This window comes from Coloeus monedula (assembly GCF_965178545.1).
Source record: "Coloeus monedula genome assembly, chromosome: 29".
Lineage (NCBI taxonomy): Eukaryota > Metazoa > Chordata > Aves > Passeriformes > Corvidae > Coloeus > Coloeus monedula.
Genome location: NC_138809.1, coordinates 905512 through 917398, shown reverse-complemented (window position 1 = coordinate 917398; position 11887 = coordinate 905512). Strand labels below are relative to the sequence as shown.

Genomic DNA, 11887 nt, shown 5'->3' with positions numbered 1-11887 from the left:
AAGGAAGCCTGAGCTGCTTCTCCCTCCCCTTCTTGCCTACATTCTCCCTGGCAATTTAAATCATTGTCCAAAGCCACTTGTGTGTAATATTTCACAGAGCAAGAACCAGCTGCCAGGACTGAATAATCCCTCCTCACATTCCCGGCTCTCATCTTGCTCCTTCCCATGTGGTACTCCTGCTCTGCTGCCTCCTGCCACCTCCTGCTCTGCACACCTGTCTATGGACAGGGTTCTTCTCTTGGTTTGGGGGGGTTTATGTTTTCCTTCTTTATTTTAAGGACAGTTGGAAGCAGCTGCATCTTTGACAAGTTCATATTTCTTTGTGCTGGTACTGGAATTACTTGAGGTGTTGAGGGGAGTGTGGAGAAGGCAATAGAGCCATGAGATTGCTTCTCCTGCAGCGATGGAAAGAGAAATTCCAAGTGCTGGGTCACTCAGATGGTTAAATTTGACTCTGAGGAGTGAATTGGTTGTGGGAACCTGTGCAGCTCTGGGAATTTTGAGATGTTTTCCATTGCAGTGAATGATCTGACCTGGGCTTGTGTAGGAGTAACCCAAGGGAGGGGGAGAGCAGAGATGCTTTTTGGTGAAAGCTCTGCTCACTCCCTGCCTCAGGAAGTTTGAGTGATTCCTCAGGTGTGGGGTATCACTTCCAGGCACTGCATTCCCACCTGGATCCTGGCTGTGTGGTGAAGCTGGTGTTTGGCTCGGTGTCCAGCTCATTCCCAAGGAGTTCCCAGTGCCCCACGCCAGTTGGAAAACTTAAACCACAGCTGGTAAAAAGTCCCAGGAAAGGGAAATGCCAGATTGGGGGGGTTTAGACCTGTGTCAGTTTGCATGTTGTGTTTGGGGTGTTCTGGTTTTAGCTGTGGTGCCTGAATCCATGACCATGGAAGATTAAAGCAAAGGCACAGATAGAGGGAAAACCTTTTGGTGCATGAAAGATTGTTTATTCATAAAACCAGATACAGTTTAGGTGCATGGTGGAGAGGTGCTGGACCAGAGCCTTGGAATAAGCAGTCAGGGATCAGCATCAGGGAACCCATCCAGAATGAGTCTTTGGGATCCATAGGGAACGTTTATGGTGCTTTATTTCAGAGTATTCCATGTGGAAAATCCACCTCACCTCCACAGCCTGGCCTAACGGGATGAACAAATTCTTTTTACGATATTGGCCGATGCCAGATATTTTCAGAGGTTTACCCATGGCTGAGTTGTGTTAGGGAAGAGTTGTGGTGGTTGTTTGTGCAAGCAGGACTCCCGTGGAGGTGGGAGTTTCCCGGGAGGTGAAGCACAGGTGGAAGGTCCCACGCTGGGGCTGTTGTGTGACGCTGGCACAGCCGCAGCGATGCAGGTCACGAGGCGCTGATGTTTTGTCCGGGTTCTGTAGGGCACTGCTGCCTGTTCATCCAAAGTTCCCAGGCGCTGCTCCTGAACTCCCACAGCTGCACCTCAGGAGTTATTTTGGACAGCCGATGCTGTATCATAGCCCAGCCTTGCTGTGCTGCTTACAGTTCCCGTGGCCTCGGTGTGTTCCGCTCCCAGTCCTGGCAGGATCAGCCGTGTGGTGGGGACTGGTGCAGCTGGACCGCCTGTCCCGCTGTCGTTCCCTGTGCAAACACCAGGCCAGGTGTCCGCGTCCCGGTCTGGGCGTCCCAGTCTGTCCGTTCCCGTGGGATAACCGGTGTTACCGGGCACGACCGTGTGGGCTCCTGGGGTGAACCGGGCAGTCACAGACCATGTGTGCCCTGAGGCGTCCCGGTCCGTGTGCCGGTCCCTATCCCGAGGATTCCCGGTCCTTGTGCCGATCCCTATCCCGAGGAGTCCGGTCCCTGTGCCCATCCCTATCCCGAGGGTTCCCGGTCCCTGTGCCGGTCCCTATCCCGAGGATTCCCGTTCCCTGTGCTGGTCCGTATCCCGAGGATTCCCGGCCGTTCCCGTTCCCGCCCCGGAGCCCCGGGACCGGCGGGCAGCAGCGCCCCCTGGCGGCCCCGCCGCTCCTGTGCCGCGTGCCGCCGAGCCCGGTGGGGCGGAGGGGGCTGAGCGGGGGGACCTGAGCGGGGCAGTGGGGGCTGAGCGTGTCCCGGGATGCTGAGCGGTGGCGAGTGTCACACAAGGGCCCCTCGCGGGGTCTGGGGTCCCGGAGGCCGGAGCACCGGCGGTGACAGCCCCCGGAGCACCGGCGGTGACAGCCCCCGGCATGTGCCACCCCCTGCCAGCAGCGCAGGCACCGCTGGGCCATCCCTGCAGCCTCCAAAACCTTCTCCCTCTTTTTTCCCCTATTATGAATTACAGCCCATTCCTGCTTAGAACACTTTCTCCCGCTGTTTAATTTCTATTTTTAATCCCAGCTCCCGGGGTACTTGTTTAGTGTAGACTTTATGAAATCAATGCATCTTGGAGTTCCTTAGGAGGAAAATTCACCCTGGAATGACAGACCTGCTGTGGGTGTAACCCCTGGGCAGCTCAGCACCCCCCTGAGCCCAGAAGGGTGGGTGGGCAGAGGGTCGGAATAAAATGAAACTTGTGGGTAGAGATGATAACTCTTTAATTATTGAAATAAAATTATATGTAATAATAACAGTAGTAATAATTGTTATGAGAAGGAGAGAGGGAAATAAACCCCAGGAAGCACAAGTGGTGCCTGGTACAGTTGCTCAGTACCTGCTGCCAGTCCCCAGCACCGATCGGGGCTTGGAGCGGCCTGGGATCATGGAAGGTGTCCCTGCCCATGGCAGGGGGTGGCATGAAATGAGATGAGCTTTAGGGTCCCTTCCAGCCCAAACCACTCCATAATCCTGTGAATAAACCCCAGGAAGCACCAGTGATGCCCAGTGCAGTCACTGCCCACCCCATGCCCAGCCTGTACCCGATCGGGGGATCCCGGCCACCCCGCCCTGGGCCGGACACTCTGTGGTGTGGAATATCCTGTGGCCAGCTGGGGTCAGCTGTCCTGGCCCTGCTGGCAGAGCTGGGGACACTGAGGAGTCCTGGGCTGAGGGTGAGCACTGCTGGGCACCAACCAACCATTGGGGTGTGACCCAACATCATCCTCACCCTGAACCCAGGCACAGCTGAGCCAGGTACTGGGACAAATTCCCTCAGTCCCAGCTGGAAGCAGGACAGCTCTTCCCAATGCTGAGCACCTGTGCAGTGTCCCAGCTGAGCTCTGCTGCAGGTGCCTTCCCTGTGTGTGGTGGGAACAGCAGGAACCAGAGCTGCTGGAAGAGCCCACCAGCACCATCCTACAGCAGGATGCCATGAGGAAATTCAGCAGGAGCATGGGTTGCAGCCTGGGACAGTGTCCAGGAGCCTTGTGATGGTGCCCTTGTTGAGGAGAGTTCATGACAAAGAGAGCTATCCCTCTGCCCTCTCGAGAGGTTGGAATCCTTGGAAAAGTGCTGCTCATTCCCTCCAGCAGTCACAGATGGTACATCAGGAGCTAAGAGTGCCCATGATTAAAAATTTCCAAACTTTGGGGCAAGAGAGGATCTCAAAGGAGATTTTCCCAGAGACTCTGGTGAGTCAGTTTGGTGCTTTCAAGGATTCTCCTATAATTCCACTCCTTGGGGTTTCCCTTGAGGCACTGAAGCCCCAGGCCATGGGCAGAGGAGGAATTTTGGGCAGAATTTCAGTGTCAGGGGAGGAATTTTGGGCAGAACTTCAGTGTCCTGCTGTTACCTTTTGGAGGATTCTTTGAGGAAGGGAGGAAAGAGCTCAGAACCAAAGAGCTCATTCATTATGAACCATATTTTGAAGGGAAACAGCAAAAATCTGGGGTTTTGCATCCCGGATTTTGTCTTCTAGATATTTACAGGATATGCTCATTCTCCTCTCACGCTGCCATGTGCATTTTTGCTTATCTGGGTTTTTATACTGATCTGAGTTTTTAACGTCTCAGCATTTTCATAACTGCAATGCCAGGTTTTTCTATGACATTTTCATGACTCCCACAGCCTTTGCTTTCAAGAGCAGTTGGGATTCTCTAAAAGTTCAAATTTTAGGAAAATAAAGCAGTTTACTGTAAGAAAATATTTATGTATTAAAAGGGAAACAGAAATAGGTCTTTGCTTGTGTTCTCAGCAGAGCTGCCATTCCCAGCCCCGTCCCTTCACCCTGCAGCAGTCGTGGGATTCCTGTGTCTTTCTAAAATTGGTTTTAACTCAAGGAATGGTAATTGTGCTTCCTGCTGCCTGGTGACATCATCCAAGGATTTAGCAAGTAACAGCAAGCCCTGTGTGCTCAGAACACAGAGTGAAACGTGTTTTGCAGGTGTCTAAAATCCAGTGCTGCTCTGTGTGTAGATAATCATCATCCTCACTTGTTTAGGCCCCAGGGCTTTAACAGATTTGCCATGATGGACTGGAGCAGAAATACTTGTGTTTTTTATTGTGCCAGGATCTTGAAAAGGAAAAGCAGCACAGCACAACAAACCTAAGGAATTTAAAAATCTTAAGTTGGTTTTTTTTTTTAAGCTTTTCACCTTTCTGCAGTTCCTGATGAGCAGTTCTGCCCAAGGAGGGGAAGGCAGTGCTTTTCCAGAATGAGGTGACCTTCCAGCACAGAGGGATGGGATCAGCAGCACAAAGCTACTCAGTGTTCCCCAGGGATCAATCCAGGTTCCAGCGCTGTTTCACCTCCCTCCCAATGCCCTGAGTGGTGGGACAGGGCTGAGAGGGACAGTGGCCACGGCAGGGGACAGTGCCAGCACACATGGGGACCAGCGCTGGCGGGATGGGCTGGAGAGGCTCTCTGAGGAACAGCACCAGGGGCTGGGTTATGGAGATCATCTCCAGGAGGATGAAGGGGATTGTTATTCCCTTCTCCTCCACTCTGGAGAGGCCACATCTGGAGTGCTGTGTCCAGCTCTGGGCTGCCCAGTCCGAGAGAGACACGGACATGCTGCAGTGAGTGCAGTGGAGAGCCAAGGAATGACCAGGGAGGGTTGGAGCCTCTGTCATCCAGAGGGCCTGGGAGAGCTGGGATCGGTCATCCAGAGCGGTCAGGAGAGTTGGGATTGCCCAGCCTGGAACAGAGGATGCACAAAGGGAGCTCTTTCCAGTGTGCCCATGTTCCAGATGGGAGGGAATGAAGAAAAAGGAGCCAAACTGGTCCTGGTGGTGCCCAGTAGCAGGAGAGACAAAGGGCACCTGCTGGAGTTCAGGGAATTCTGTTTGTGCAGAAGAAAAGACGTTCCCAGTGAGGGTGAGGGAACGGCGGATCACGGAGTCTGTGTCACTGGAGATGTGGAAAACCCAGCGGAATGTGGTGGCCCTGAGCAACCTGACTCTGTTTTGAGCAGGATGGTTGATCTTGGTAATCTGCAGAGGTCTTTCCCAAACTCTGAAATCAAGGAGTTTGAGTGAAGCAGGGGAGTTCAGTTGAGAGCAGTAATATGGGGGGGGTTTTCTTTTCTCACCTACAAGCTAATTTGGGTGGTTAGTATTGCATGGCTTTAGTCACGGCTTGTTTACCTCTGCCGTTGGCCTGTGCCAAATCCCTGCTTGGTGTTTCCTTTCCATCCTTCCCTGCGTTCATGGGAGCACACAGGTGTTCCTGAAGCCACACCAGAGTAACCTCAGTTTGAGCCTTTGGTGTTGTATTGGCACAGCCAGACCGAAATGATGTTTTTTGTGCCTTTCTCTGGTGTGCTTTGCAGGCACTTTGCCAAGCCAGGACAAACCCTCACAGAGGCAGTCGGAGAGCACAAACTGCAGCCCTTCCAGGAAGAGATCCACGTCGGAGAGCACTTCTTCTCCAGGCAAGTCCTGCTCGGGGGCCTTGGTTTTGGGATCGCTGCTTTGCTCAGACCTGTGCTGAGACACAGCTGGGACAGCATGGCTGTGAGGACTCCAGCTCGTGGAGATACTGAGTTTTTCCACTGGCATTTTGGGATACAAGTGCTGTGGGTTGGGTTGTAGAACAGGGAGACTTGAGCTGGTGCTTAGAGAAACAGCAGCACAGCTGTGGCAGGGCAGGGTTTGGTTCCCCACCGGGTTAAGTTAGGCCTTGTGGAGCTCAGTGCTTTAATCCAGACCTGTGACATTACAGCTAATCAGTTAACTAGAGGAATAAATTAATTCCTCCCTGGGGAAGAGCCTGACTCTGGCACTGCTCTGGCGGCAGAGGGTTCTTGCCCCTGGGTAGGTCAGGGGAGGATCAGGCTGGACTGTGCTGTTGGGTTTTCTTCCTCACATGTGAAAATCCTGCCAAGGTGTTGGAGGATGGCATGTGGCTCATCCCACTCATCAGTAATGGTCCAGCTGTGAATGCCCCAGCCAGGTCAGGAATACTCATGGGAGAGAGATAATGGAAGTACTGGAAGGCCTGGGAGCTCTGCTAGCATCTCATCAAGTCTGTGGTACAAGAACAAATCTTGGGTGCAGGATCCTGGTGAGGTGGAGTGGATGTTGCAGCAGGATAGCGAGGGAGCCAAGGGCTGGCAGTCCCTGCAGGTCGCTGCTTGAGGCTCACAAGGAAGGGAAAGATTCTCCCTCCTGACAGGGCAACAAAGCTCTAGACAGTCATCTGAGGGATGAGGGAGCTGGAAAAGGGGCTCAGCCTCGAGCAAAGGAGGCTCAGGGGAGACCTTGTGGCTCTGCACAAGTCCCTGACAGGAGGGGGCAGCCGGGGGGGTCGGGCTCTGCTGGCAGGGAACAGGGACAGGAGGAGAGGGAACGGCCTCAGGCTGGGCCAGGGGAGGCTCAGGGTGGACATCAGCAGGAATTTCTTCCTGGAAAGGGTGCTCAGACCTTGGCAGGGGCTGCCCAGGGAGGTTTGGAGTGCCCATCCCTGGAGGTGTCTGAGGAAGGGCTGGAGGTGGCACTCAGAGCTCTGGGCTGGGGACAGGGTGGACATCGGGCACAGCTGGGACTCGATGGGCTGGGAGGGCTTTTCCAGCGTTAGTGATTCCATGATTCTGTGACTCTGTGTTTGAGCTCTGTTTTGTCAGGAGGTCACAGTGTGTGTGACTGTGTGTGTGTTGCTGTCAGCCACATTTTACTCCTGTGACAATGTCAAACCTATTGACCAAATTGTCACAGGGAGGAGCTGAAGATGTTCATCTCCTGGGTGTTGTCACCCAGTGGTTATCCCAGATAGCAGGAGGGGCTGGAGTGGGCTGTGAACAACCTGCCCCAGTGGAAGGTGTCCCTGCCCAAGGCAGGGGAGTGGAGCAAGATGCTCATTAAGGTCCCTTCCAACCCAAACCATTCTATGATTCTGTAAAAATGGAATGTGAGCTCCCCTAGGATTGGACAGAAGAAAATCCAGCAGGTTGACCCATTTTTTAAGAAGCTCAGTTGCAGAAACACTCCCATTACCAGAATTCAGACATTCTTAGACATCCAAATTGACTGCAAATATGTAGTAAATCCCTAGGATTGGTACTTAGAACTAGTTATGATTTCCATCTAGGAAGGATATGCCAAAAGTGCCATTTCCTCCCCGCTTTAAACAGATGTTTGCAACAGATGCTCCATTCAGCCTGTGCTGCACAAAGTCCTTTGCAGTGGGAAAGGGATCTTCCTTTTTCCTCTGTCTCGTTCACTTTCTTGCCCTTGCTCACTTGAAAGGGGCAGCTGCAGTCGTAACTGGGAATAGGAAGTGTTAAAGTTGAGGAGTGTTTTGTGCAGGAGCATTGGAATGACATGAATCACGAGTTTATCAACTTCAAAGTCACCGAAGTGACGATGCAGCTGAGATCAGTCATTGTTGTATTTTCCATGGATCTGGAATGCATGTGGGTTTCAGTGTGTTTGTCAGAGAGGAGCTGCAGCTGTCCTGGGGTCAGAGCCTGCAGTGTCCCAGCCCTTTGGATCAGTTTCCAAGCAGCAGCACCAGTTCCAGGGCATCCAGGGGATGTGGTGCTGGTTGGGGTTCACTGAGCAGGTGGGCTCTGTGAGGAGCCCCAGCTCCATGCCCACGTTCCTCTAAAGGCCAGAAGAAAACAAAGGGTAATTTATCTTTATTATTTCATCTGAAATGCAGAGCTGAAAGCATAAATCCTTCCAGTTGTCTCGGAGTTGTTGGGGTGTCCAGGTCAGCTCACAGCAGGAGGCTCCTCTTGTCCTTTGTCACCAGGAAGAGCATTGTCCAGAGGAGGATTTTTAGAACACGTTTTGCTCACTCTTCCTCCTCCAAACTGTGCACTCTCTGAAGCACCTTTTCATTTGCACTTACAAATTCCTGACTTTGGAATCTTAGTGAGAAACGAGTTCTCCAGTGTAACACAATTGGACTACTGAAAATATTAGAAAATACTTCAAGTAGAAAAGACTTCAAGAACAGCTAGAAGGGTAGAAAATATTTTAACTGGTTGTGCTCTATCTTTGTCATCTAATAAATACTCTCCCTCCTGTCAAGTGCCAGAGCCCTTTATAAACACATTTTGTTGTCTTCCTTTAACAGTTCCCTTGACACCAGGATGTGCTGCTCAAGCTCCAGCCTGGGCCCCGCTGGGTTAAGCAGATCTGATCTAAATAATTGGCCACAATTACAGTAACATTTTGTCAATGCTAATGTGCAGTTGTGATGTATTTGTGAGAAGGCCGCATCCATTTCATTCCAGAAAGAACAGGATTTCTTCTGATGGAATGTTATCACTAAGGAGCAGCAGGGCAGCTTTGGGAAGCTCTTAGTTTAGAACAAATCCCTTTTTAATGCAGCATAATCTACATGGTTGACCTGGAAACTCTCTTTTTCAAGCACCAGTCTTCAGCCCTAAAGCATATAACAGTTTTAAAAGCCAGATCTAAATTTACTTCCTCTGTAAATTAGCCTTTCTCTTTTGTCCAGCTGCTTTGATTTACCTTTATCCAATCAATTCTGTCATCATCAGCCTTGTCTATTTGATAAAAAAACTGGAAGAGCAATGAAAATAGTTGTTTCAGTACTTCCAAACTTAAAAAAAAAAAAGAAAAATTACTTTAAAAACATTTCAAATGTTGCTCCATTTTTTATCAGGATTCAATTTTTATGTGCACACAGAGGGTTTTGTATTTTTAGTGTTGAATAGAAAGAAACTTGAGGATCATGTGAACCCTCATTGCTCTTTGCTGTTAGAAAAGGGGGATTATGTGGGAATAAAGAGAAAATAATTGTACATTACAAGTGATGATACAAAGTTTGACTGACTTGTATCGCTGGGTCCCTCTCCACGTTACAGAACCTTGTCAACGAATGTTCTGGGCAGCCCCAGGGCACAAACGCTGTCAGTTGATGCAGCTGCTGTGTTTCAGCTCCATGTTTCTGCTCCCAGCCCCACTCCAGCCCTGTCTCTGTGTGTTCCAGGGGTGGCGGGGCCGGCCCGGAGCGCGCGCCTGGCCCCGGCCGCCGAGGACTCGGTGGACACCCTGCTGCAGCGCATGGCCCAGCAGGACGGGCCGCCCACGCTGGACAAGACCCTGGAAGCCGTCATGGCCAACGTGTCCTCCCCTCCATCAGCCAGTCCTGCCCGGAACCACTCCCGGGAGAGAGCCCTGGGCAAGCAGGACGGCCTGGGGGCTCCGGCCATCCCCGGCAGCTCCTGCAGTGACAGCATCTCCCTGCTGCAGGAGCGGCTGCCCGGCAGCTACTCCCCACGGCACCTCAAGAGGAGCGTGGTGGAGGCCATGCAGCGGCAGGCGAGGAAAATGTGCAATTACAACAAGATCCTGGCGACAAAAAAAAATCTGGACCACGTCAACAAAATCCTGAAAGCCAAAAAGCTGCAGAGGCAGTCGCGGACAGGGAACAACTTCGTGAAGCGCCGGCCGGGGCGGCCGCGCAAGTACCCGCTGCAGGCCGTGGTGTCCATGCAGGCCTTCCAGGCAGCCAGGCTGGTCAGCCAGGAGCTGGAGAACAGGGAGCAGAGCAGCAGCCCCCTGCACCTGGGGCCGGACACCATCACGGACGTCATCGAAGCCGTGGTGCAGAGCGTGAACCTGGACCCCGAGCACCGCAAAGGCTGGAAGAGGAAGAGGTGGCTGCCGGAGGAACAGGCCAGGAAGAGACACAAGTCTTTGCCTGAAGATGAGCAGGAGAGCAATAAGAGGTGATTCCCTTACAATTTTGTACCTCAGTTGGTTTTAGAACGGTTCAGTCATTGAGGAAATCTTCTGCTTGATTTTATTAAGGAGTTCAGTGTAGAGGGCACCATCATGAACATGTCAACGTTAAGGGTGTTCAGGGTCTTCCTCAGGTACTGAACACACCCCAGAAATGGGGTGGGATCTCAGGTGATCTAAAACTGTCGGTTCTGTGCTTGTTGTGTTGGTGAAGGATACGTTTAATGAGTTGTAACAGGGTCACTGATGAGGTGCCCCAGATTGTTCCTTCATCCTGTGTGGAACAAGGAACCCTGAAGAGTTGCTCATGTAGATCCCAAACAAATACTTACAGGCAACACAGGATGTAAAGGGAGATCAACTGATGTACAGCAGATGAAGAGTAAAAGCTAAAGCAGCAGGGAGGAGTTAAGGGGTGCACCTGTGCAGTCACTGGTAAAGGACCACACCAAAAATCTCTCTCTGATCTCATCTTCTCATGCTTGTCCCCAAAGCCATCAATAAACAGATCAAACTCTGTCAGGAGTTCTCCTTCCCAGAAATGGGTGCTGTGAGGGTGCTGCTGGCACCACGTGTTCAGGGGCTGCTCTGTGGCTGTCCTGAAGGCTGAGGAAAGGGTTGCCACGTGCTGGATTTAGAGTGCAAAAGCAGAGAGCAAGAGCTGCCTTCTGAATTACTCAGCTGAGGCTCCAAGGGATAAACAGCAGCAGTACAAACAACATTCTTTTTGTAATAATAATATCACTAAAAAAATACCATACTTTTCTTAGGATTATGCTTAACCCCCATTTGATCATGATTGTTGAGCTGCAATTTTTAAGTAGTTGAGACACCCAGAAATTCAGAAATATGAAGTTTTTCTGCTGACCAGATTAGAGAGAGGAATAATGAAATACTGTGAGATGATCTTAATGGGAAGATGATTTTTTTTATCTCTACTTTTTCTTGCAGTTTCTCTGAGACAGTAGCTGGACCTCCCAGTCCACATGAAGCTCTTGGGAAACCGCCTGAATCTGAAACCCCTGAGCAGCCTTTGCCTCCTCTAACCCAGCGTGAGAAGAAAGCCCCTCGACCCCCAAAGAAGAAGTACCAGAAGGCTGGGCTCTACTCTGATGTGTACAAAACAACAGAGTAAGTAAAACAGAGCAAAACTGCTCTCTGACAGGCCAGTGGAAACTCTCCTTTCACCTAGAACCATAAAGAGCTGCCACTCATGAGTAGCTGAAATAAAACCATCGACTTAATTGAAGCCTGTGGAAAATTACGTGCATGATAACTGTCAGAATCTGACCCAGTGAGGATGTAAAATGTAACCCCAGTCAGAAAGCAGCCTCGAGCAGCCTGAAAGGGTTTCTGTTTATCAGCTCTGAAGAAGGCAAGAGATTTATTCAAGAGTCTTAATGGTGCTGGCAGTGCAGGTGCTGGGAGAGCTGGATGTGTGCAGGTTCTGAGCAGCAGCTGAGCACAGGGGCTGCAGAGAAGGGGTCACTGGTTTGCTGTTTTCATTGGCTCAATGGTGACAACTGGTCATCTTCTGTGTGAAAGAATTTCAGATATGCACCCAGTTCATTTCACAGTTCAGTGAAGTTCATCTCTCTTTTCTCTGAGATGTTTAGGGTAAAACAATCCAGCGTTTCTTTATTTTTCCCACTGGTTGGTTTGCAGCCTGGCGTTCCACTAGAGTGTGGACACCTCCCTCTTCCCTTTGTAGTCACACATGTTTTCTAATGCCATCTGAACAAATGAGTTGAAGTCAGGAATTTGTGCTTCTGTTCCAGTATGATCTGACAGATTGAAAAGAGAGAAAATTTGGCACCTTCTCACTATGTCATAGACCACAT

The 11887-nt window shown here is 51.0% G+C and overlaps 1 protein-coding gene across 2 annotated transcripts in view; it reads left to right on the top strand.

The window, feature by feature from the left end:
* Positions 1–11887, top strand: part of ASH1L (ASH1 like histone lysine methyltransferase) — a 63937-nt gene that overhangs the window by 22286 nt on the left and 29764 nt on the right. For both annotated transcript variants that reach the window (XM_082298726.1, XM_082298725.1), the window contains exons 4-6: positions 5660–5761; positions 9292–10033; positions 10998–11177. In XM_082298726.1, the coding sequence (XP_082154852.1) occupies positions 5660–5761; positions 9292–10033; positions 10998–11177 (1024 nt within the window). The remainder of the gene's footprint in view (positions 1–5659; positions 5762–9291; positions 10034–10997; positions 11178–11887) is intronic.